Source organism: Danio rerio, chromosome 14 (assembly GCF_052040795.2).
Source record: "Danio rerio strain M-AB ecotype USA chromosome 14, GRCz13ab, whole genome shotgun sequence".
Lineage (NCBI taxonomy): Eukaryota > Metazoa > Chordata > Actinopteri > Cypriniformes > Danionidae > Danio > Danio rerio.
The window spans coordinates 35,692,807-35,718,402 of NC_141034.1; the positions used below are offsets into that span (position 1 = coordinate 35,692,807).

The following is a 25,596-nucleotide window of genomic DNA, read 5'->3' on the forward strand; positions in this document are numbered from 1 at the left end:
GAGGAGGGGAAAATGCTGAAAATTAATTCCTCAAAAAAATACAAACTTACCTCGGGTCCAATCGAAAATGGCGCCGAAAAGTAAAAAAACGCACCAAATTTCATTGTATGGTCTCCTGCAAAGCTTTGTGGGAGCGCGAGCTGTTCAACATCCCCCGTAGAGTAAACGGAGGAGGAGTGCAACTGCAGTGTCGTGGCACGTTCTTACTATTAGGCACACTGGATCCCCTCAGGATGTTGTCATGCCCTTTGAAGCACTCAGCTTGGTCTCTCAGCTAACAAAGTTTCTGGTTTTAGTGGAGTATGTTGTACGAAAACCCACAGAAACTTATAAATCAAACTTAAAGTTGTTTGGCTAATCTTACATGACTGTAATTTCCAAGTATGTTTTTAAGTATACTTTGTGTAGTAAGTATACGAATTTCAGTGTAGTAGTATGTATAAGGTACAGTTCCAGTACTACCTGGGGCTAAATTGCCCCACTTTTAAGTTTTTAAAAATACGGTAATTACACTTTAAATAATACGAGTGGCAGTATAACTGTCACTCGTATTATTTAGTAAATGTATAATAATAACCACAGATACAATAATAATAGATAATAAATATGTAATATATTGTTTATAACTTCACTTTGATTTGTACTAAGTTAAATAATGAAGTAAAACAGTATTTTCTGTAGTTTTTATACAGCAAATATACTTGAAAGTTCTTTAATAATCCTAAATTTAACATTTACCACCCACCACTAGGCCTATTTAATAACACAAGTTTAATATTATAATTTAGTTTACATACATTCAATAAAAATATATTAACGTATACAGCTTTGCTCTTTTATTAGGTATTTATTACTTAAAATTAGCCTTTTAATATTTTACAAATTTTTAAGTTGATACTATACATTATCATGCACGTTTATAAGATGTAAATCTAAAATATATATATTTAGTAGGCTATAAAAGTAAATAATACAACACTTATTTAGGCTGAAACAAATTTACTTTACAAATAATTTGATTTACATTACAATACGATTTAAAGCATCAATCAAATCATGAATAACTTGAAAACCTGCTGATGATTATTATTATCCTATTTATAAAATGTAAGGATGTTCATCTTAGATTTAAAGTATATTGTATAAAGCATATTTTTAAAATAAGTATATTAACAACTGTTGCCTCCTCCCTGTTTCTTTTAAATCTCTGAACTAAATCTTTACACAATCAATGATTTTCCTGGTTATTGAATTGTTGAAATGACTATAATATTGTTGATTTTTTTTATCTACAAATATCAGTGGAAGTTGCCATCACCTGACCTGCGTAATGACCTTGCAGTCGCCTGGCTCAAAATCTTGTGTCTCTCATTAGAAGAAGAGAAAAGAAACATTGTCTGCTGCCAGACAGAGGCCTTGCAGTGAGCTGTATGAAGCATGTGACTGCTGTTGCTCACTGCTGGTGTGTTCTGTGTAAAGCTATTTTATGCAAAATTGGGTTTAGGGTGGAGAGAGTGTCAGTACACAGTGTATGTGTAGGTTTTGACGGAAGCTGGAAAATAGGTTTTAACTACAACTCAACGGCCTGTGTCTTTCATTTTTGTCACAATTTTTCTTTTTTCTTGACACAACCAATGTTATAATTTTCTTGTTTGAGGGTAAGATTAAGATCACTAAAGGTTTATTTTCTTGTATGAATTCAGCACAAGTCTTATCTTGAGGATGTCATATGTAAATATAGTTTAAAATGAGATATGGAGTCCTGCACATAACATTATCTTTTTTTTTTTTTTTTTTACCACACCTTACCATTTTATAGCTCGTTTTATTTAAAGTTGTAGTTTTAGCAAATCCTGTCAACGATCTCATCCAAAGGTGTCAAACTCAGTTTCTGGAGGGACGCAGCTTTGCACAGTTTAGTTCCAACCATAATTAAACACGCCTGATCAAACTAATTGAGTCCTTCAGGCTTGTTTGAAACCTACAAGTAAGTGTGTTGGAGCAGGGTTGCAGCTGAACTATGCAGGACTGCAGCCCTCCAGGAAGTGAGTTTGACACCCCTGACAGGCCCGTATTCAGCCTGGTGAAAGGGATGGGTTATTTTTCTCAGAAAGTGGACTTTTTTGCAGTTGTTATTTTCTATTTAATTATGAGGTTTTAATACTCCACATAGGGCAGCACAGTGGCGGAGTGGGTAGGGGTGTCACCTCACAGCAAGAAGATCGCTGGTTCGACCCTCGGCTGGGTCAGTTGGCATTTCTCCGTGGACTTTGCATGTTCTCCCCATGTTGAAATGGGTTTCCTCCGGGAGTCGGGGTGCTCCGGTTTTCGCCAGTCCAAAGACATACACTACATGTAAATTGGGTAAGCTAAATTGACCGTAGTGTATGAGTGTGAATGAGAGTGTATGGGTGTTTCCCAATATTGGGTTGCAGCTAGAAGGGCATCTTCTGCGTAGAACATATGCTGGATAAGTTGGCGATTCATTCCGCTGTGGAAAAACCTGATTAATAAAAGGACTAAACTGAAAATAAAATGAATGAATAAATGAATACTCCATTTAGTGACATTTTAAGCACTATTTTTAGCTGGATTAGCTTGTCGAATGGTCGATTTTTGATGTGCCGAAAATATTTCCTAAAGACTAAAGAAAATAAAAAAAAAACAGCAACAACTTATTTTTAAAATACAAAGTTATTACATATTATACAGTTATAAAAAAATGTAGCCTGTTGTCATTAGGCATGGGCTGGTATAGGTTTCTGATGGTATAATAACCTGATGGTATGATAATCACAATAATGTTAACAATGCTCTAAAATATTTTTTTTTTCTTAAATGTCTGGGAAAAAAATAATTAAAAATTTTCCCCCTCTAAACACATTTTTTTTTCAGGGAACATTTATAATATTTTGTAACATTAAACGTGTCAGGCTGAATAGGTAGATTAAATTATTGACTTCTGCTGTCTTCATTAGTTTCAAAAACACAGATTTCTTTACAACACTTAAAAAAAACCTTTAAAAAAAAACGTACATATGCCTTTTGAATGGTATAACTGAACATTTTAGCGGCATTAAAACCTTGACTTTTCTAAACCGCGGTAAACCTTGAAACCCGTTATGGTTCCATGCCTAGTTGTCATTTATTGAACAAATAACAATCTGGCCAGCACATTCAGCTTACCTCAAGCAGAATTTGGCCATTTGAATAAATATCAATCAAAACATGATGATATCAACGTAAAACTTTACAATTGTTTTCTAGCCTCTCTTGCAAAATGGGAAAATTCATGGACAATAACAACAACAGCCAAATTACTATTAAAACTAACTTTAATATGGGCCACTTTTGGTGCTTTGCGCCTTTTCATTGGTCCATTTTTTCTTTCATAAATAATTTCCAAGATTTGGAATTAAATTAAGGCTACTTGTAAAATGTTTTTCTATTTAACAACAGTAGGTAAATATTGAAAGTTGACTTCACTTACGTCACATTCTGCATGGTCTTAAAACCTTCCATGGGTCAAAACAGGACAAATGAGAAAATGGTGCCAAAAATTCTGGACCAATGGCAATTTCTGGACCTTTTGTCAGTGTAGGTCAGGGGTTAGGTCTTTTGAACTACTCGAATACCCCCTGAGCCTGCCTGATCTCGATTTGGGTTAAGTGAACATAAATATTAAATGGTTTGTGCCTCGGCTTACTTGAAACAATTTAGTAAAACATTCTAATGTATTAGTAATTCATAGGGGCGGATTAGATCATTTGTTTCCACAATATATATAATTTTCCCCATGTTTTCATAAGATGAAAGATGCTTTGTTCAGTTATTTTGGTGTTAGGTTGTAGATAGGATCAAGGTCAATGTTTGAGGACACACTGGTAAACAATCGTACATACTGCATCCAATATAACCAGAGGTAAAGTAATCATGTCTACTGCAAATAATTATTTCATGCACACATTTAAACTGTTCAATGAACTGTATTTTATACAAGAAAGAAAACGTTTACAATAGAATCTCAAAAATCTAAAATGTTAGCTGATAAAATATCTGTAAGTACAACACAAATCTTACAGATTCATCCATTTTATTATGGTTTAAACCATAATTTAAGATGCCCAAAGTAGGGCCCGCGGGCCAATGTTGGCTCGCTGTAACCTTTTATTTGGCACACAATTCCATCTGAGAGGAGAGTGAGACTGATGGAGAGGGTTGGGGTGAATTCCCTTAACCCAGAGATCAGCATTTCTAATTTGACGTTAACTTTTTTGTGTTTTATTGCTGAGCTACAAAAAATAAACTGAAATTAAATGTTTCAATTAAATGCTGTAAATGAAAATGACTGTTAAAAAATGTATACTGTCACTCGACGGATAGAGGACTATGCAGAAGACATTGGCGAGCAAATCAGGGCAACAACTAGTGTCATTCTGTTATCAATCAGATTGTTTTGTTACTGTAATAAGTTCATTATAAAATGTAAATAAATACGGTATTCTTAAATATAAAGCAATGTTTTCTAGTTATGTTAAAATGAATTAGGAAATTACCCATATAAACTATATTTACCTTCGACCCACAAGCCTCAATCAGGTTTGGTTTTTGGCCCTTTATAAGAAAAAGTTTGGGCACCCCTGGTTTAAGCCAATTTACTGGTTTAAAAGCAACAATACAATGCGCATGCGTTAATCCGCGTGCACGGGGGCACAAAGACGTACCGAGGAAACATCTCCAGGAAATGTGATTTGATTGGCTACTTCGCCGGACGGTTCCCATTCAAAAAGGCAGGTCGGCGGCCCTCAACCTTCCCATTGGTTCGCGATGCTGTCAGTCAATCGGGTAGGAACTGAATGGGCGGGACTCTCGGCTGAGCTGTGGGTCCGCTGCGGCGTCCAGAAAATAGATAAACAATATGCTAACCTATGATTAACGCAACTAAGTAACAAAGTCATACAACTTGTCACCGACACACCAAACTGGCCAACAGAAGATGTCGGAGAGGAGCTGCGCGCTTGTCTATTGATTTATATGTGTATACCCAGCCAAGAACAGCAAGCTAGTTAGCTTCATGGTGATGATGGCCAGCTGAACATTGTTGTGCTTTCAGCTCTTGTTGTCATTTCGCTCAAGGTTTAACGGCAGAATCTTCATGCTTTCCTGCCTTTTCACGCACCCTTTGCACACGTACTTCTTAAACTGAAATTATGTGAGCCGAGCTGCTCAGTTTGTGGTGTTTGTTCGCCATCGAGCTAAGCTAACAGCACAGGAATAGTGTGCACGGGCCAAACCCCTTTCACACATTAGCTCGCAGCTAACCAGCCGCTGGATCTACAAGTTTGGACCACAAGTGCAGAGTTTTGTAGAAAGGTATCAGAATGATGGTTCGCAGAAACCAGCGGATCATTTCCTCAAGCATTGATCGAGACCTGCATTGACTTAAGATCATCAACAACAGAAGCCCAAGTCTTTCTGTGCAGGCTACAGAATGCACATAGAAAACTGAGACGTCGATCTGCTGTGTGCCTTTCAACGATGTAGCTTTCTAACCTTCGTGCTTTTATTGCGGCATACATACAAAGACAATAAGATGAACAATCAAGGAATAATGTCACAAGAGAAGATGGAGCTGGACCTGGACATTCCGACCGCACTTGTTCAGAGCGATGGGCAGCTGAGGCGGTCAAACAGCGAGCCCATGATCAACGGCCTCAGGTGACGATTGATTGCATTTGTGTTTTATTTAACTCTGTTATTCTTTAACTTTTGTTGTTATGCTGTGAACTTGTGGTCATCTGGACACGGTCAAATAAATTGTGTTAATGTTGTTTTGAAGTCATTCTTGCATTCAGTTTCAGACCAGGGACCGTTTCACAAGCTGTAAATCAACCAATGTGCGAATATAAAACCAACTTTACCTCCATTTTATTGCAAAAACAGATAGTATGGAAGTCAGTGGTTTCCTTATTCAGAATATCAGAAAGAAACTTATTAACCGGTTAGGTCTGAGTAAATGATGACTGTCAAGCCAAAAAATGTAAAATAAATAAATAAATAAATTCAGTTTAAGTTTGTAATTGGCTTGTTAGTTTGGATAAACCGGGTTTTGTAAGAATTGAGGTAAAGTTGGTTTTATTTTTCGCACGTTCCTTCTGTGACAACTTGTGATTTCCATGGTAAACAATATAGGGAGCACATTTGAATATTCTGTCTGAAACCACGTGCAAGTATGACATGAAAACAACATTAGCAGTGATGATTTTTGACTGAACTATTTTGTACTTTAATAATCATTGGCTGCTAATATAATTTTACCATTTTAAATTTGCAGAGAATATTTTTATGAAAATATATATATTAAAGGACACCTATGATGAAAATCATCTTTTGTAAGCTGTTTGGGCAGAACTGTAGTGTCCACAGTCATACTGGAGTGATAGGAACACAACAAGTCTCTTTTTTTTTTTTTTAAAGTTTCTGACGTTGAAAAGAGGATCCAAATCCCTCCCATTTTGTGGCGCCGCAACATGACTTAAGAGTTTGGTTAGCCCACCCACTGAATTGATTGACAGCCACATATTAACATGTCTCCATAGTGATGCGTATAATCATATCCACAAGACGGGATGTGTGCAAAGAAACTGGGTTTAAATGACCTTTAGCTCTGTAAATATCTGCACCTCAAGAATGAGTTTTACAAGGTTAAAGAGTTTCTAAAACGGTGCATGTTTGAAATAAAGACAGCAAAATCACTTCGTAATTCTTCACCACAGCTGCATGTCCGTACAATTATTAAAAAGAGGCTCAAATCCCAGTTCGCGGATTTTAATCAGGTTTATTTTGTACATTTAACATAACGGATGTCCATACAGCAGTGGATGTTAATGTGTATCCAGTCACGCTTGCTGTGCAAAAATAGTGCAAAGCTAAACACATGCGCGCATGACGTTAGCCCCTTTCACACATACAGACCTTTCCGGAAAATTGCCGGCAATTTTGGAAAGGTTGTATGTGTGAACAGGTCCTTTTTGAAAATACCGGTAAATTTGTTCTGGCTATTTTCCGGAAAGAGCAGTTGTAACATTACCGGCAATTTGCCGGAATGCTGCGCTGTGTGAATGCAGAAGGAAGATTGCCGTAATAAGCGCGTGCACGTCTAAAACGTGCTGACGTGAGACGTCTGCTTTAGCCAATCACAACAGTCAGACGCATTTACGTCCGCGCGGTTTGTGAGAATAAAAGCCTTTGAATATTTTTCCAGACACATTTAGCTGCTAGAAGTTAGTCATATCACGTTTATATGTTCTTCTTAATGCCAACTGTGTAAATAATCATCGATTAAATGCTTATGATAAGCCGCTGTTTGTTTACCTTCAAGCTTTGCGTGTGCCTGTGAAACAGCCTGTGAGCGCCTGCACACACACATATTATGAACATCTCGACATGCGAAAGTGATCCTGTGAAAGTTGTTCACAATATTGATCATCCACAGAGTTTGTAATTTAGTCAAATGTTTACAAATACAAGCGCAGCCGTTTAAAGCTAATTTGTGGTGAATGATGTCAGAATTTACCGGTATTTTGGAATGGATGTGTGAATGCTCTTTTCCGGAAAATTTCCGTAACGTCCTCGCCTGTGTGAACAGCGCTTTTTTGAATATACCGGTAAAGTCGTTCCAGAAGTTTTCCAGATATTTACCGGTATCACTGTGTGAAAGGGCTAATTGTGTGTGACTAATTGTTGCAGAAAGGCTTAAATTAACTCCACCACAAATACATCAAATAACCTTTGGGGAAATTCTTACTGTAGTAACTTAAGGGAGATCAGCTTCATTCTTGTCTGTCACTGTGCTGCTTATGCGTGAGATGCAGCAGGAGAAGCTACACCCATCATAGCAATAGTCAGCAATCTCTTTGGCTCTGACACGCATGTGGGTATGGTGGGCGGGAAGAACCAGCTCATTTCCATTAGAAACACAGACAACAAACCTCTACAAAGTCAAAACTGCTTAAATATTCAATATACACAAAGGTATAATAAATAATCTGATGGGTATTTTTAACTAAACCCAGACAGAATCTCGAGACACAAGACTTATCTTAAATCTTGAAAATTGGTAAAATAGGTGCCCTTTAAGGAGAACCTGAATGTACGAAAATAAAACCAGCTTTGCATAAATCTTAAACAAGTAGGGTTTTTGGAACTTTACATCCTAAAATGGGTTCGTAATTAGGGATGCATCACGGGTGTGTTTCCAAGCGTGAAGGTAAGTTCCTACTGTACATGCTTTAATCCCTAAAAGTACAGCACTTTTAGACAGCTTACTAAGTGTTGAGTTATGCATGACTGTTGTAGATGCTCTCTCACTGGTAGGGAGTAAAGTCATGCAGCCATGCTAGATTAACATGTTTTGAGTCATCAGGGCCACCAGTCTGTCAAGAACAGACTGTGTTGGTAGTATATAACTCACACATTCGTATAGCAGTGGTGGTAATATTGTTGCAGTGAAATGAGAACTCAGCCTGTCTCTAAATGCATGGTTTCAAAATTAAGCATTAATAGGAGTTTCACAGTAATGTTGTAACCGGATATTGGGTTCTCCTTAGTGATGAAAACAGCATTTAGACAATCATTAAAGGCTGGATGACACCAAGATTGATGACCATGCATGTGCTGCCGCTGTAATGTCAAAGACTGACTGACCACTGTTTACCTCTGCATTTTCCTGTGTTTTTATAATAGGGACACATTTTTGTATCCAGCGATCACTTCATCATGATCCAGAACTTTTTATCAATGGAAATATGATCAAAGTTGTTAAAGAAATCAAGTTTTTAGGTCTCCTTTTTGATAACAAAATGACTTTTATCCCTCATTTAAAATTTTTGAAAAACAAGTGCCTCAAAGCTATGAACATAATCAAAGTGTTGGCAAAAACAAATTGGGGTGCTGACTTAACTGTACTTTTACGATTGTACAGAGTACTCATTCGATCTCGTTTGGATTATGGAAGCATAATTTATGACTCTGCCAGGAAATCTTATAAACAAATCCTCAATACAGTCCACCATCAAGGATTACGGCTTGCTTTAGGAGCATTCAGAACATCACCCGTTCAGAGTCTGTACATTGAAGCTAACGAACCCTCACTTCAAAATAGACGGCTGAAACTTTCATTACAATATGCTATCAAACTAAAGGCAAATAAGAATAACCCAGCTTATACTGCAGTTTTCGAACCTCAGTTTGTACAATTATACGAAAGTAAGCCAAAAACCATCAGACCATTTGGTTTACGTATCAATTCACACTTACAAAATCTAAATTTAAACCTGGACATTTTAAAACAAATACACTTCAACTCATTGCCTCCCTGGAATTTAAAGATGCCTATAATCAATATGGAGCTAGGACACCAGAAGAAAGGAGTTACTCATCCCAATATGTACAAACAACAATACCTGGATATCAGAACTCAATACTCTCAGCACATACCAATCTTCACAGATGGTTCAAAGATTGAAAGTAATGTAGCAGCAGCAATGGTGACAGGGGAACAAAGTCATGGAATCAGTCTACCTAAAGAATGCTCCATATTCACAGCTGAAGCCCGCGCTTTACTTTTAGCATTGGAGTACATAGAAAATGCACAACAAAAGAAATCCATCATTTTCACAGACTCTAAATCATGCCTCCAAGTTATGGAATCTTCAACAAATGATCATCCTTTGATTGACAATATTTTAACTAAAGTTCACCAACTACAAAATCAGTTTTATCACATAATTTTTTGCTGGGTTCCTGGACATGTCGGGCTTTTAGGCAATGAGCGAGCTGATGCAGCTGCTAAAGATGCTTTGAAGCAAGTAATGAACAAATGCCAAATTCCTCCGTCAGAGATGAAACCTTTTATCAACGCTTACATTTTAAACAAGTGGCAAAAGGAATGGGATGCATTAGAAAACAATAAACTACATGAAATCCAACCTGAAGTTTCACACAGAATTTTAAGACATTTTAAGAATCGATTTGATCAAATAGTTTTTACCAGATGCCGTATTGGACATACGAGAATTACACATGGATTTTTGCTCCAAGGTGAAAACCCCACTCAGTGTTTGTGCTGCAAAACTCCTATCACTGTAAAACATATTTTACTGGACTGTCCTGCTTTTACTGATTCCAGAAGGACTTTTTATGAAATGAACTCTTTTAAGGACATTTTTGACAAAGTGGAACCAGAAAAGATTTTAGAATTTTTATCATGTATTAACACAAAAAATCTTATTTAATTTATGTTTTTATTTTGTTTGTTGATTTTTAAATTGTATATTTATTGTTGAAAGATTCCTGCCATGAAGATAGCCTTGGTTGCTGACATGGCACTAAATAAAAATACATTACATTTTATAATAGGGATATTCCATTCATAAATACTGTATGGCCTGTGGTACTGTATACGACTTTACCCATACATGGGTGTTTTGTTGTACAGCATATACTACAGACATACAAATTTGAGTCTTAAGCTTGGGTGTACTTTCCAATGTCAAGCAATTTTAGTCTTACCACAGAACTTATTTTACTCATGAATTGAGAAACCCCATCATAGAAACGTAAATGCAAATTACTGCTCCAGGTCTTCTAAAATTGTGGAAACCACAACACAACTATGATGATAATAACATAGTCACAGATAGGGCTGTGCAATTAATCGAAATTGAATCTCAAGCACGATTTGAAACGTGATTTAGCTAATCCCAAGTAGCTGCGATATGAAATGTATTATATAATTTCCTCCACCTAGAGCAAATGTGTGGCTGCCATCTGTGTGGGTCTTACTAGGCAATTGAGTGAGCCCACTTTCGGTCTGTTCAATCAGAATTGCGCAGCCAAACTATGTGGAAAGCCCACAATAAAACAAACAGGAAAGCGTGGACAAGTGGGATGATGGTGTCTGCTGCTATTAATAGATGAACTCCTATCAGAGAAAAAAAAAAATGGAATATTTTGGTTTTGTAAAGTCGCAGACACTGAACAACAACAGGTCATTAGTAAGAGCTGTCGCAGAATTGTTGTCACAGCACTAGAAAATGCAACAAACAGCACCTAAAAAAGCACTACATGCGGCTATATAAAGTGTCTTGCTAAAGTCCACCAAAAGTGTTGCCAGTGACACTATATCTAGTAGCTAGCAACAGCAAAGTACAATTTTGTTTTGCAGCTGTTACACCATATGCAGAAACATCTCAAAGACACCACGAGATAACTTGCCATAACTCACTACTGTTTGCTTTAGGAAAAATTTTTGTGTTTAATTTCTGAATAATTATAAAGAAATTTTGAAAAAAAGTTGAAGTAATATCTTTTTAGTTCTTTTTTTACACACAGTAAGAAGCTAAAATACAGAATGTTGAGCTGAATTTAAACTACAAAAATATCGCACAAAAAAAACATCGCACAGCCCTATTCACAGACGATTGATGCTGTTTGTTTGATAAACAAATCTTTAAAATGATGAATTAAATTAAAAAGTACAGCCAATCTGAATGCACTAGGTTTTAAAGAGCTTTAGCTCTTAAAGTTACAGATAACAAAACGGCAACATGCATTTAAAAGCAGGACGTAAATGTGCATTGATGTTTATGCTAATAATTTAGTTATGTAATGGTTATCATTCATGATGAACATGGTCTTTTAATTGACCTTTATACAATGATTGTATTTGCATTCATAAAATGTGCTTCAATACTTTATGTAAGACTTGTAGTAAATAGTACTGATCAGTAAATAGTACTGATTTGTAAAGAGAAACTAAGCACCTGTGCATATACAGGCCTATAGTCCACCATTGTTCTGATGGTTTTCAAATACTCACACATGCCTATAAACCGAACACATGAATGTGGTTGACTTCACAGTTTTCATAAAATCATGTTTTTCAAATTAACACAGAGACCATAATGGTACTAGTTTAAAACTTTGTAACCTCTTTCTTTAAGCCAAGTTTCAATTCCTGAAATAGATGTGATGGAAACAAATGACCAAAATGTATAAACATTCTCATAGTTTACGGGATCACTCGATTACGGGATCACTCAATTAAAATTGTCAGTTCGCTCAATTTAAAGTTGTCATGTACTCATCCTTTTCTCATCTCAAACTGAGTTTCTTTGTTCAGTTGAACACCGAGGATACTTGAAGACAAAAGAAAACCTGTAATCATAGACTTTCATAGTGTTTTTTTTTTACTATGGAAGTCAGTGGTCACAGGTTTTTGGCTTTCTTCAAAATGTAATATTTTGTGTTTAACAGAAGAAAGAAACTCAAAGTATGGCTGCGCAATGTATATCGTTTCAGCATCAATATCGCAATGTGATCATTCGCAATAGTCACATCACAGGATATGAAGTATTGAGTTTGTATCATTATTTATCATTTGCGTGTATTTTGTTTTTGATACCTGTGGTTGTCATGATTTAACCTTTTTTTAGATAGATAGATGGATAGATAGATGGATATAAAACCGATTAATTTTATTGAATTATTTTTATTTTTATTATACAGTTACTGTACTTGTATACTGTTAGACGATAAAACGCTTTAATTCAGTTTTAATTTTTTCCTGATTGTATTTATAGATAGTTATGCATGAAAGCACTTGCAACGCATACAGATACATAAATGCACTGCGAATAGCACAGATCACAACAAAAATGTGTCGAGGGACCCCAAAAAGTTATAGATTGTTTATTGGTTCAAATAGTAAACAATAATTCATCAATCTGTGCATGTGTTGTATTTTCATGCACGTGTTTAGTCAAATACAGAAATGCGCTGCAAATAGCACAGATCACAATGAAAATGAGTCGGGGGACCCCAAAAATTTTAGAGATTATTTGATTTAATGGAGATGTACTCCATTCTTTCCAAATAGAGATATTAAGTCATTTGGTGAAATTGTGTTAGTTTTTCAGTATATATCACAAAATAAAGAAATATTGCAATGCTAAGTTTTTTCAATATCATGCAGCCCTATTATAAAGGTTTAAATCCACTTGAGCGAGAGTAAAATTTACATTTTTGGGTCAACAATCCCTTTAAAACCCTCTCCCACTACTTTATGGGCATCTTTCTTTTTATATATTTAAATTTTGAATGAATGGCGTTTAAAACACACCAATGTTGAAAATATTTTCTTTCTCCAGTGATGCTTCTCAGGTGTTCCAGAGAGAAGTCCTCCGCAGCAGAAGAAACAGCACTACTGTTGTTCGACCCAATGTGGTATGTTGCAAGCAAGCGGCAGAAAAATGTATAACTGTGTATTGGATAATGCAATTTGCTTATTGGATGTTTTATGATTTTAGGTTCCATCTTCGCCAGTTCGTGTTCCTAGCACAAGACTACAGAGGATCAAACAGGTGCAGAGTTTGCATCAGCATACCATGAAATTTGACTTGAGGATGTAATCTTTATAGCATGTCTAACTCGCTGCTCTTGTGTACGAGCACATGAGAGCATGTGTTAAAAATACATGCTGAAATTGCTTTTGGAGTTTTCGTTAACCACCAGTTTTCCAAATTTAGACTGGTTGGTAGTACCGCACTCCAACATGAGATTATAGATGTATACAGAAAGTCATTTTTGTGCTGGTGATGTTTCCCCTCATGTTAAGGTTTCTTCTATGCTTGCTCGCTTGTAGGAAGAAGGTGTTGATGTGATGAACCGTGAAACTGCTCATGAACGGTAAGAGCTCGCATCTGCTGAAGCCCCAGGGCATTGCTTTCTCATTTATCAGTTGTTGACAGCAGGTTTTGTGTGTTTGTAGTGTTCAAAAGCTTCACTGACAGCTGGACATGCTCTGTGCACAATCAAATAAGCACTTTTATTAGACTGCTCTGCTTATTTAGTAATGTTTGTATTTAAAAAAAAAAAATTTCCTCATGTTGAATTTTTTTTGCAGAGAGGTGCAGGCAGCCATGCAGATGAGTCAGTCTTGGGAGGAGAGCCTGAGTTTGGTACACATTTGTTTTTTTTTTTTTTTTTTTTTTTTTTTTTTTTTTTTTTATACAGTGTCATGTTCATTATTGTTGCACTTTATTTAATCAGAAATGCTCTAAAACAATTTAAAAAGCCAGGTAACATTATTATTTTTATTTTTATTGTTAATATCTTTAAAATCTAATCTGTTCATATGACTCAAAGCTGAAGTTTTACCATCAGTACTTGCGTCTTTATTGTCACATGCTGATTTGCTTTGGTTTTTGCTTTATAAAATATTTCCCCAAAGTAGAGAATGTAGGGCTGGGTGATTTTTGGCCTTTTTTCTTTTTTTTAATCCCAATTTTTACTTTATACATTTTCCACACACAAACTTTATATATGATATAAATCATTTTCCCCCACAAAAAAAATTGCTTGGAGTTGTAGGATATTAACCTATTTAACCTTATCATAATTTTAATTATGATATTTAAATTTTCAGTATTATCAATTTTTATATTATAGAAAATTATAAGAAAAAAAGCTGTCATTTAAAGATCAAATTGAACAACCCTTTATAATTGCATACAAGACTTTTATAATCATAAAATAAATTCAAGCATTTTATTAAAGTGAAAGTAAACTACAGTCAAAGTAAACTTGCAGTTATTATTAAAAAGGGGACCTTTTCAATAATTTGTTTTATTAGTTTTTTTTCAATGATTATGCATAATTTTCTAGTGTGTCATTTTATATAAATTACTTGCATTAGGCTAGTTGGTTGCATTTTATAGCTTTTATTTATGTCGGGTTGCTACATCTGGTAGATTATTCTAATGCACTGAGCAAGTTTTGTTAAGTGTTAATATTTACAGTAATGAATGTCTTTGCAGCTGGTTCATGTCATTTTTCGGGAAATGTCAATGTTGGATTCCAACATCAGATCTGTAACAGTTCTTTTCATATGCGCATCTTCTGCAATAGTTGTTCAACCCATTACTTCTTGCCATGAGAAATGCAAGGTGTGGCACAGGTTCAAATGCGTGTTTGACAGTGAATGTGGGACCGAGAGCCCTGAATTATGCCATATTATTTGGTGGGTGTGTTTGTGCATTTGTTATTTAATTTCTAAAAGTGCAACATTTCTCCCCGGCTCGCTGCCACTTTGTTTGTATGTTTGAATGGCAATGTGGGGAAACTACAGGAACCCAGAGGGGAGCATGTTAGGATGTATTGGGTGAAAACTGATATCCATTCAAACAAATCGATGTAAACTATACACAAGTTGTAGTAGTAACTACATGAATGTAGTTAAATCTACATTTACATAAATATTTAATTCATCTTTGTCTGTAGCGCTTTTACAATGTAAATTGTGTCAAAGCAGCATAACATAGAAGTTCTAGTAAATTGAACATTGGAATGATGCAGTTTCATTTCCAGAGTTAGTTCAATTTAGTTCGATTGAGTGTGGTTTAATTTTCACTGCTAAAAGTCCAAACACTAAAGAGCAAATCCATCGATGCACAGCTCCTCAAGTCCCAAACTAAACAAGGTAGTGGGCGGCGAGGAACAAACTTCATCAATTGACGAAGTGAAGGGAAAAAAACCTTGAAAAATCAGGCTCAGTTGGGCACAACCATTTTTTTCTCTGGTCAAAATATTTTTATAGGTTTGTATGTGACGTGTTTTTTTTTCACATGCTTAAAAAAAATGATGCATGCGGTAGCAATGTTGCCACACTTCCTCTTTCCCTTGTCAATGAGATTGTGGAAGACAAAATTAAGCATGCTAGAGAAAAGCTCATGGAGTTATCAGGGCCACCAGTCTCTCAAGAACAGACTGGATTGGTAGTATAATACTCCAACACCGTATTAGCCGGCAGTTGGTTAATTATTAGACAAACTGTTATCAAGTTCTGACTTGTGGTATTTTGCTTTGGTCTGTAGAGTGATAATGATCTTGAGAAGTCTTCATCGTCATCTCCGAAGCGGATTGATTTTGTGCCTGTGTCTCCTGCTCCTTCACCCACTAGAGGGATTGGAAAGAAGGTATCGCTTTCTTTTCCTTAATAAATGTTTTATTATTGTTATGCAAGCTTTTGTGCTTTTTATTTATTTCTCTCCTTTGTATGAGTAGCAGTGCTTCTCTCCATCTCTTCAAATTTTGGTAAGCAGTAACGGTCTGACACCTAGTCCTGTTCCCAGCCCAACACGCCGCTTCAGGTGAGTTCTGTCCAGTTTCCTGCCACAGCAGGATTGTGTCCTGTTATATATAGATATAAGCCAAAATCTTTATAAGGCGGAGTAGCTGATATCATTCTCATCATAAGTTTGCCCAGCAGGAGGAGTCAGAGCCCGATCAACTGCATCAGGCCTGGCATTCTGGGCACTTTAAAACGCAAGGGTAAGATGGCACACTTGACACTTTTTAATAATGTAGTGGCTTTTTGTAATGTGTTTACACCTGTGAGATGCCGATACATGTTTCTGTGTATGCTCAGGTGAAATGGAGACAGAAAGCCAGCCCAAGAGACTCTTTCAGGGAACCACCAACATGCTGTCCACAGAGGTGTCCCACTCTCCTGAACTCAACACATGGTGAGCTATTGCTCTTTGATGCTGTGAAGTGCCTTGTGTTAAGCTAGTTTAAGGGTGCTTTCACACTAGCATTTTTGGTCCACACTCTGGTTCGTTTGATGTCAGAGTATGGTACGTTAAGCTAGTGTGAACGTGGTGTTCTGAACTCAGATGAGCACCCGTGCCGCCTGAATGAGGAGGTCTAGAGTACAGGTTGTGTGAAATCTGGTACGGTTCACTTTTGATATGAATGCAATCATATAACAGAAGTGAACCGCCAACTGTACAAGTTTTAATTTTTATAACCTTCATTCGTGTGTATAATGCTGCGTCCCAATTCGAATACTTATACTACGCCAGGGATCACCAAACTTGTTTTTGGAGGGCCGGTGTCCTGCAGATTTTAGCTCCAACCTTAATCAAACACACCTGAACAAGCTAATCAAGGTCTTACTAGGTATACCTGAAACAACCAGGCAGATGTGTTGAGGCAAGTTGGAGCTAAACCCTGCATGGCATCGGACCTCCAGGAACAAGATTGGTGACCCCTGCACTACGCCCTAAAATTTTTTAATTTATATATTTATTTATTTTTTTGTAAAAGAAAAGTTTATACTTTTGAATGTGCAGCAGAAGAGTTTGTTGTGTTGCTTGGTTATGCCCCCTGTCCATCATCCACACCATCCACATTTCTGTCATGTTTAAAGGGCCATGAAACCCCCTTGTTTCAACAGGGTGTTTTCACACCTCTACTTTGGAAAAAGTCAGAAAAGTGGGCGTGTCCAGCTCTGTTTAGGGGGGAGTGTCGGAGGAAAAAATGAGGCTTGGTGTGGGAGTGTCTATTTGGGCGCGCTGAATTTCAGAGTCAAAACACACACCCACAGCGGACAATGTGACTGTGTTTACATGGACATCTGTAGTCGAATTATTTGCCAAATTATTAAATGGTGGACTTTAACTGCAGTTTGGCTCTTTCATTCAGGGAATTCATTCATGTCCCTCCCGACAAACGTGATATTTGATTCGAGGAACTGCTCTAAGTGTGTATTTTTCATGCAATGTTTGATACCGCACAGCGAATGAGAGAAAAAAAAACTCAGCATTTCCCGGAAACTTAGATGTGTGTTATTCCGGTCACAAAATCCAACACGAGGTTATAGTTTGGTTGTAACTGTTAGTGCTAACTTGTTTACACTCGGTGCAATAGTTTGTTTGATACGAATAAAATACGAACTGAATAAACAAAGAGCACTGGTCGCTCACTTACCAAATCTGTAGAGACAGGACAATCCACAGCAACTAGAGCTGCGTCTTTATTTAGAGGAGACTACAAGCGAATCCGGATCTCAGCGTTTGCAGATGAGAACAGCTCTCAGGTAAACAATAATCCTCCTTAGACACGCAAGTTATTCTTGTCGCGCGTCGCGTACACTGTTAATCCACACGTGACGCCAGCTGCGCTCTCACAGAGAGAAAATGATAACAAAACTTAACTGGAGCAAACTATAAAAGCAACACTTCACGCTTGTTTTGCCAATACAACGTGGCGTCTCTGCCGTCTACACTCTGACAGTAATGAATATTAATGAAGTTACACAATAGAGCGCGCTGATTGGATTGAACAAAGCCTTACTTATGCATTAATGCATCACACTGTAAGACGTAATAAGATTCACTCTGGCACAGACGCCCAGTCTGCACGCTGGAATACAGCGCTATTATGTCATGACCGTGACGCAGCTTCAAAAATTCGTTTCAAACCGGAAGTACGAATTTGCTTGAAATAACGCAAAAACAACCAATTTACACTTTTTAGTGAAATATAGGTGTCCTAATAGTGTTATTAGCAGTTTGGGACACATATACGACTGTCAACAGCTCAAAAAATGTGTTTTGGTGTTTCGTGACCCTTTAATGTCCTACCTTATTGGAGAAGCAGCAGCAGGTTAATCTTCCATTCAGGAGTCTTTCAGCAGCGAAATCTCCTCAGGTCTTTTGATAATTATGCATTCAGACGTTCAGACGCATCTTTATATAAGTTCAGTATTGTTGTTGCAGATGAAATAAAACACAGAAAATGCAATATTAAATATTTTCTAGTGGGCTAGATATTGACTAACAGTCATTCAAACATCTTTACCGAAGCCTCTCTACTTGACGGTTGGTCTTGCCCGTCCATGTTTGTAGTTTATTTACACTTTTCACACGCATTTGTAGTTCTAATCGAATTCGCATCCAATGCGCAATGTATTGTGGGCAAAATCAGCGGTTAGAGTATGGATGCTTCTACACTTAATTTTTTTTAATAGGAAACCATCTGGGAACCTCTGGCATATTCTTTTCAACATACTATGGTTTGGAACATGCTAATTCTATCTTCAAATAGTATTTAGGATGGATAGTATGCGATTGGGACGCAGCACATGTCTGTATCACCTTCCATTGGTGACTAGCAGGACTGACCCAATGCAAACAGTGATAATGTCTGCTAGTCTCCACCAAAAACGACTTTAGCAGACATTGTGTGATGTTCTGAATGTTTTTAATAGTTTTAGCAGCAAATAGACGCAAGTGGCTCTCTGTGTTTCGATTTCAATAAAAAAAAAGTTTTAGTAAAAGCAGAATGACCATGTAATGCATACGTCTCCATTTTGGCGTTCTGCTTTTGTGGCAGTCACCTAACCGCTGTACACAAAACAGCAGCTTGATGAAGCAAGTGTACCTTATACTTTTGAATTTTGCAGATATTTTTACATTCACTGACAGCTGTAATAGGTGGTACATGACAGTTAGAGGGGCACATTAAAATGTTTTGTTATCCTTACAGGAGTAGTTTCAGAGAAAGACTGAGTGGATAAATACACAAATGTTATTCAAACCTGAATTCTGGTTTAATAGTTAAAAAAACCTGGCCTAAAATGAATTTCCAGAAACGGATATAAAGTTATCTGATTTGGTGTTCTGCAGGGGTCTGTCCTTGGCCTATTGCTTTTTAGTATTTTTGTGTTTTCCATGCTTTGTTATTAAAGACTTAAATTTTCATTAATCTGTGGATGGTACTTGGATTTTATCAGATAACCTGTTTACAATAAAAAAAATCATGCTTCTCTGCTTTACCTGTCAGTAGTGAACCATAGGTGCCAATTGCATCTTATATTACAAAATTTGGCAGGCCATATCCTGGCTTGGGCAGGTGATTGCATAACTCCTATTTTGGAATCTCTGGCTCAGGCTTGATTTTAAAATCCTTACATTAACTTAAAGCACTGCTTGATTTAGCTCTGCTGTATTTAGTGGGCTTTTTTTTAGCTCTGTATGTCAACATGCAACTTGTATTCTTCTCAGAGTGGACTCTTTACTGTGTCTGAAAGTGGCTACACTCTTTACTGTGGAGCTGCGATAAAGACCTGTCTTTAACACCCTTTCTATCTGTGTGTCCCTCCATCAGTCTGTCTCCAGATCTTCTGGATGGGAGTCTAAGTAGTGTCGGCTCTTCTTCAGACTCGCCCGCCAAGATGGAAGGAGTGTCTCCCTCCCCCAGTAACTCTCCCCTCACACCCCTTCAGGATCTCTCTCCTAAATGAGCTCACAGGCATCACACGAGGAAAGAGGCCCTATTTCACTCAATTTTACTTTTATCCCGACATGGCATTTGTTCTTTTCCTCAGTTGTCCTGTTATGTTACGTGTAAAGCTGCCCAGGAGAGTATTGAGTATGGGACTCTATAAAGGGCATGGAGAGACTCTGGATGATTTTTGCATCAGCTGCTATGAATAGATGTAAAACATGGGATATATATCTCTATCAAAGCAACAACGTCATGGAGGAGAGTTTTTTTTTTTGTTGTTGTTGTTGATGGTTCTATAAGGCAAATAACTTTTTGACGATTGTTTGAAAAGGAAACCGCTGTAAAAAAGGAGAATAACTACAGGCACGTACTTTTATTTACAGTCTTGGCTTGCCAACCGGTTTTGTGTGTGAGAATTTAACTTATTTTTTGGCTTTTGTTTTATTTGTAAGTATGTACATAAGATTCATGGCAAACGGTAAAGAGTCTGACTGGCAAACTGACAGCTGCCTCTTCTGGAATTTTATTAGCGGTGCAACTGCACTTTAAAAAGGGGCTGAACATCAATTTGAGCTTTGCTCTGAATTTGCATATTTAATTTTTCAGGATTTTTCAAGCAGATGGAAGAAATGTGTTTTTGTCCCCAGAGTTTGGCACTTGGTTCTCTGTTGGAATGACATTTGTGGTCTATATATATACACAACTAATGCAGACAGAATTTAATATTGCAGCTGTTGGTAACCACTAAATCCTTGATTTGAACACTACAGAGAAACTAAACTGCCGGTGTTGATTTTTCAACATAAAGAAATGGGTGTACAAATGTGGTATCTTTACACAACTTTAAGAGAATGGAGCGAAATGTCCGAGCTGAGATGAGTTATCGCCCATTTCTGTTATTCGGGAAGTAAAGGATTTGGAGGAGAATGTGCTTTACAGGTGTTGTTTTCAGAAGGCGACCCATTAAGCAGTTTACCATGTTGTGCAGAAGTGTGAAGAGGTGGAACCCTCCCATCGCTGAAGTTTATTGTGATGTTTTAAATGTAATCTACTGAAACAGTGTGCCATTAAATTTGTATATAAGAGAAATGTACAACTGTTATTGTAGAAGTTCTTCATTTGGGGCTGTAGTTACTTTAGGAAATAGTTTTTCTTTTGTAAATGGTTTTCTAAATTTCATGAAAAAAAAAAAAAAGAAATCGCTTTATTTCCTCAAGCATGATACGATGCAGCTTAAATCACCTTGTGCAAGAAAGTGATTGTTAAATCCTTTTCTTTATTTTGGGATGAAATGAATTGAAAGGGTGAGGATTTTTGTTCACATTACAAGTGACCGTGTAAATCTTTTCTGAATGTCTTTGCAAACAAAAGAAGAAGAAAACAACAACAACAGCGAGTGGGTCATGTAGATCCAGATTCTATCCTGTAGTGATGGGTGAGGTGTATCTGTAGTTTGCTTTGCCGGTTTGTTTGTTTGTTTGTTTGTTCTTTGTCCTGTGGACGTGTCTGATTTCTTATTTAATGATTTTACTCTGTCCTGTCGACTCGTACAGTACTTTTAAAGCCTGTGCACATGAACTCTGCTGAGGAGGACTTAAGTGCTGTCATGAGACTGTGTCATTGTGCTCTTCACTCCTTCAACAAATCCTCTTCCCATCAGATCAGAGACTTCCTGATGTCAGAAATAAATTATTTGTCCAGTTATTTAGTTGTTGTGTTTTATATCACCATTTATTTGTTTGGTTATTGTCTTAAAGAGTACTTAATTATTTTAGCCCTTTTACAAGATGTAAGATAAGCCTCTGCTGTCTCCAGAACATGTCTGTAAAGTTTCCACTCAAAATACCCGTTAGCTCAATTATTATAGCCTCCAGAAATTGCCCATTTTGCTGTGTGAGTACAGTGTAGCTGTTTTTGTAGCCTGTGGCGTTTTAAATCCAAATGAGCTATTTCTCCCCACCCACCATCCCATTTGCGTGTCTGCGTCTCATCTTGCGTTATGTCAAATAAACCGCAATCAGTGATAGAGACAGACTCTGATGAAGCTGAAATACAACTTATTCATCAAAAATACCAAGTAAGTTTATTTGATGTAATTGTGGTGGAGACTATTCAAGCCTTTCTGAAATGATGAGTCTCGCACAAATGCCATTTGCAGTACACGTATGTTTACGGACACCATGCGGCTGTGGTGATTATAGCAGTTAAGATTTACATAGAAATTTTACTCTCTTTACTGTATTACAAACATGCTCCGTTTTAAAAGCGTTTTAAACTTCTAAAATTAATCAGAGAGGGTTGCAACAAATATTTTAATCCCAGTTTATTTGCAAAGAAAATGTTCTCTGGACATGTGTATCAATCTTTTTGGTGGGCAGGGAAAAATCGCACTCTTATGTCACGTTGAGGTGGGTCTCAATCACTGCGATTCCTTTAGCATATTTCCCGTCAAGAACATTTTTAAAACGGACTTGTTGGGTTTACATTACTCCAATATGACAGTGGACACACAATACCTACACCGTACACACAGTTATGTCCAAACAGCTTACAAAAGTTGATTTTGTAATGGGTGCTCTTTAAAACATTGAGTGTCTGTTATACATCAATGACCAGTTTCCTCGTGTTTATTTAAAGAAACTTGAAGAGTGCCAGACTTTGTTGGTTCCAGATTTAACCGATAATTTCTAGATTTTTCTAGGTCTTTTAAGTTGCAATTTCTATCACAATGTGAGTACGCCCTTAGTCCATGTGCTTATCTTACCATACTATGTACGGTTGTCTTAAACTGGGCCAAAGCACGCTTCTCCCCCCTCCCATCTCCTCTGACGTCCTGCATTTATATTACATTCGGGCCTGGGCACGCTTACATCATTGATGATGTGCTGATCAGTAAGCTCTTTCACTCAGCACAGTGGAGATTTCTTCAGTTATATCGTTTAAGTCATTTGAGATGCAGTGACATGCAGTCAAATATTTCGCTCAACAGATCAGCCAATTTTGATGCTCATAAACAATCATAAAGTCCTGGTGCTGCAGGAATTAGGAGGTTTGCTGAAGGTGCAGCGAGGGGTTTGCGTCTTTAATAAACTTCGACAGTTCATAAGATCTATTTATAATAAGAATGATTAATAATTATTAAATGTCTTTTAAAAGTCACGTCTCTCTTTCAGTTTCGGGCTTAGGGATGTTTTGGACTCACACACAAGCGTACTGTGCCAAAGCCCAAGTGAACCATGCTCGGGCACATCTCTTCCAACCAGGCCAGGGAGGGCCAAGTGAACCATGCATGAGCCTAATTCAGAGCACTCACACTTCTCAAACCATCCGGGAAACGTGCCTGCGCACGGTTCGGATAGCATAGTGTAAGTAGGCCCTAAGTGTAGGTTAAACACCTAGTTATTACCAAGTTTACATATTTACAATTATGAGTACTTTGTATGAGTGTGAGTTGACATGGTGGCAAAGATAGGTAGGTTGTGCTGTCGCTTCACAGCAAGAAGGTTGCTGGTTTGAGCCTTGGCTGGATCAGTTGGGGTTTCTGTGTGGAGTTTGCATGTTCTTTCCGCGTTCGCGTGTGTTTCCTCTGGGTGCTCCGGTTTCCCCCAGTCCAAAGACATGCGGTACAGGTGAATTGAGTTGGCTAATTTGTCCCTAGTGTAAAAGTGTGAATGAGTGTGTATGGATGTTTTCCAGAGATGGGTTGCATCTGGAAGGGCATCCGCTGCATAAAACATATGCTGGAAAAGTTGGCGGTTCATTTCACTGTGGCGACCTCAGATTAATAAAGGTACTAAGCTGAAAAGAAAATGAATGAGCATAATAAAATGCTAAAAGTGCAGCCAATGTTTGTCCAATAATTTGGTATGGGATGTCCTGTCTGTAAATAAACATGTATTTGCATACCAGCTTTTGCACACGATCAATGTCATCAGCGTCACAGCGTGTCCATGATGCTTTGCGGGCCAAGTTCGAAATCCAATTTAAACAACCGGGACGGTACCTCATGTTCCTCCTCAACGAACAACACCTGGCGTTCATGAGTGAAAATGTGTATAAACTAGTAACCAGAACTGTTTGTACCATTGTAATACTATGTGCTTTGTACTGTAATCTTGCCTCGTTGATGAATAGGAAAATACTGCACCTGAAACAACCGTTTCACGAACTCTTCGTCGCGGTGCTTGGCAGACAGACTGCACCCTCTGTGCGCGTTCATGTGTTTAAGAGGATGCGTGGCTTTGGAAAGTTCTTGTGAAGGTATTGTTCACACAAAAATGAAACCCTCACGATGTCCGAAATATAAAATACATTTACAGGACAGTAAATGTATTTACTTGTATAGCTTTTAAGCTGATACAGTGATCCTTTGTGTGATAAGCTGCTGTTTAAGAGGCAAAAAAGGGGAAAGAAAAAAAAGGAGGGGAGGGGGGGGGGGGGGGGGATAGGAAAATAGGAACTTATTTTCCTATTTTAGATCAAGAATTTAAAAGATTGACTTTAAATGTATTTTAACATGAAATATGTCTGAGAAAAACGTACTAACCCCCAAAAAAATCTAGAAAAAGAGAATATTTTGAGTTTCTATTCTAGCTCCCCTAAATCACTAAGTCTGCCCCTGTTCATACCTTTATGAAGTTCTTCTGTTGAACACACACACACACACACACACATTTTGAAGAAAGCTGTAAACCTGTAACCATTGACTTTTATAGTGTGTTTTTCCTATATAGAAGTCAATGGTTACAAGTTTACAACTTTCTTCAAAATAAGTTTTTTTTGTGTGTGTTCTAAAGGGTTGGTAAATGATGGCGATTTTTACTTTAGGGTGAACTATACCTTTAAAGCTTCAGACTGAAATGAAAACATTCAGAATACAAACATCAGAAAAGAAAGAACCACTTGAGGGTGAGTAAAGAGTGGGTAAAGTTTAATTTTTAGGTGAATTATTCCTTTAAGATTAATATAATTAAGCGTCACATACATCTTGGAAGAGGATGAGTAAATTTAGGAGAAATTTTCACTACTATAAGGTGGAGTCACCAAACTATCTTTACTAACTAGCTTTACAGTCTTTTCAAGTGTTGATATGCAAGTGTTATAAATAGCTTATATCATTTTGAAACAAGGCAAAGGTAAAATCCTACAAGGCTCCATGCCTTCTAGCTGCAGTTAGGCATGGGACAATAACCATTTCAAGGTTTAACATTTTCTGTTATACCATTCCTACGATACATGTAAGACTTTTTTATAACGCTTTTTTATACACTGTTCCAAAATATTAGAAATGTTTCTTAAAATAAAATATATTGTTCACAGGAGAAAAAAGTTTTTTTTTTTTTACCCAGACATTTAAAAAGAACATATTTTAGAGCAGAAATCACAATACTGTGAAACTGTGATATTTCTATCCAAAGTTATCACACCGTCAGAATCTTATCCCGGCCCATGCCTACTGCAGTA

General features: G+C 37.2%; 1 protein-coding gene, 1 long non-coding RNA gene and 2 other non-coding genes across 6 annotated transcripts; 3 read left to right on the top strand and 1 right to left on the bottom strand.

Annotated features, from left to right (window-relative positions):
- Positions 1-4,813: 4,813 nt before the first annotated feature.
- pabir2 (PABIR family member 2) lies at positions 4,814-21,837 on the top strand. 3 transcript variants are annotated; one of them, XM_087280379.1, is made up of 10 exons: positions 4,814-5,718; positions 13,212-13,287; positions 13,371-13,424; positions 13,706-13,749; positions 13,967-14,021; positions 15,936-16,037; positions 16,126-16,211; positions 16,319-16,392; positions 16,490-16,586; positions 20,014-21,837. In XM_087280379.1, the coding sequence occupies exons 1-10, from the start codon at positions 5,594-5,596 to the stop codon at positions 20,147-20,149; spliced, it is 849 nt and encodes a 282-aa protein (XP_087136505.1). In that variant the 5' UTR covers positions 4,814-5,593; the 3' UTR covers positions 20,150-21,837. The 3 variants fall into 3 exon arrangements, with proteins under 3 accessions (XP_087136505.1, XP_087136506.1, NP_001003466.2); XM_087280380.1 differs by having other exon boundaries at positions 16,328-16,392; NM_001003466.2 differs by having other exon boundaries at positions 4,833-5,718; positions 16,331-16,392.
- Positions 8,342-8,479, top strand: LOC137487660 (small nucleolar RNA U109). Its single transcript, XR_015508161.1, has one exon. It is a non-coding gene; the product is annotated as a small nucleolar RNA U109 (small nucleolar RNA).
- LOC137487661 (small nucleolar RNA U109) lies at positions 15,703-15,858 on the top strand. The gene has a single exon (XR_015508162.1). It is a non-coding gene; the product is annotated as a small nucleolar RNA U109 (small nucleolar RNA).
- LOC141377545 (uncharacterized) lies at positions 21,644-24,847 on the bottom strand. Its single transcript, XR_015507618.1, has 2 exons — positions 24,040-24,847; positions 21,644-23,931 (listed from the first exon to the last, which is right to left on the bottom strand). It is a non-coding gene; the product is annotated as an uncharacterized LOC141377545 (long non-coding RNA).
- Between the last annotated feature and the right edge of the window lie 749 nt (positions 24,848-25,596).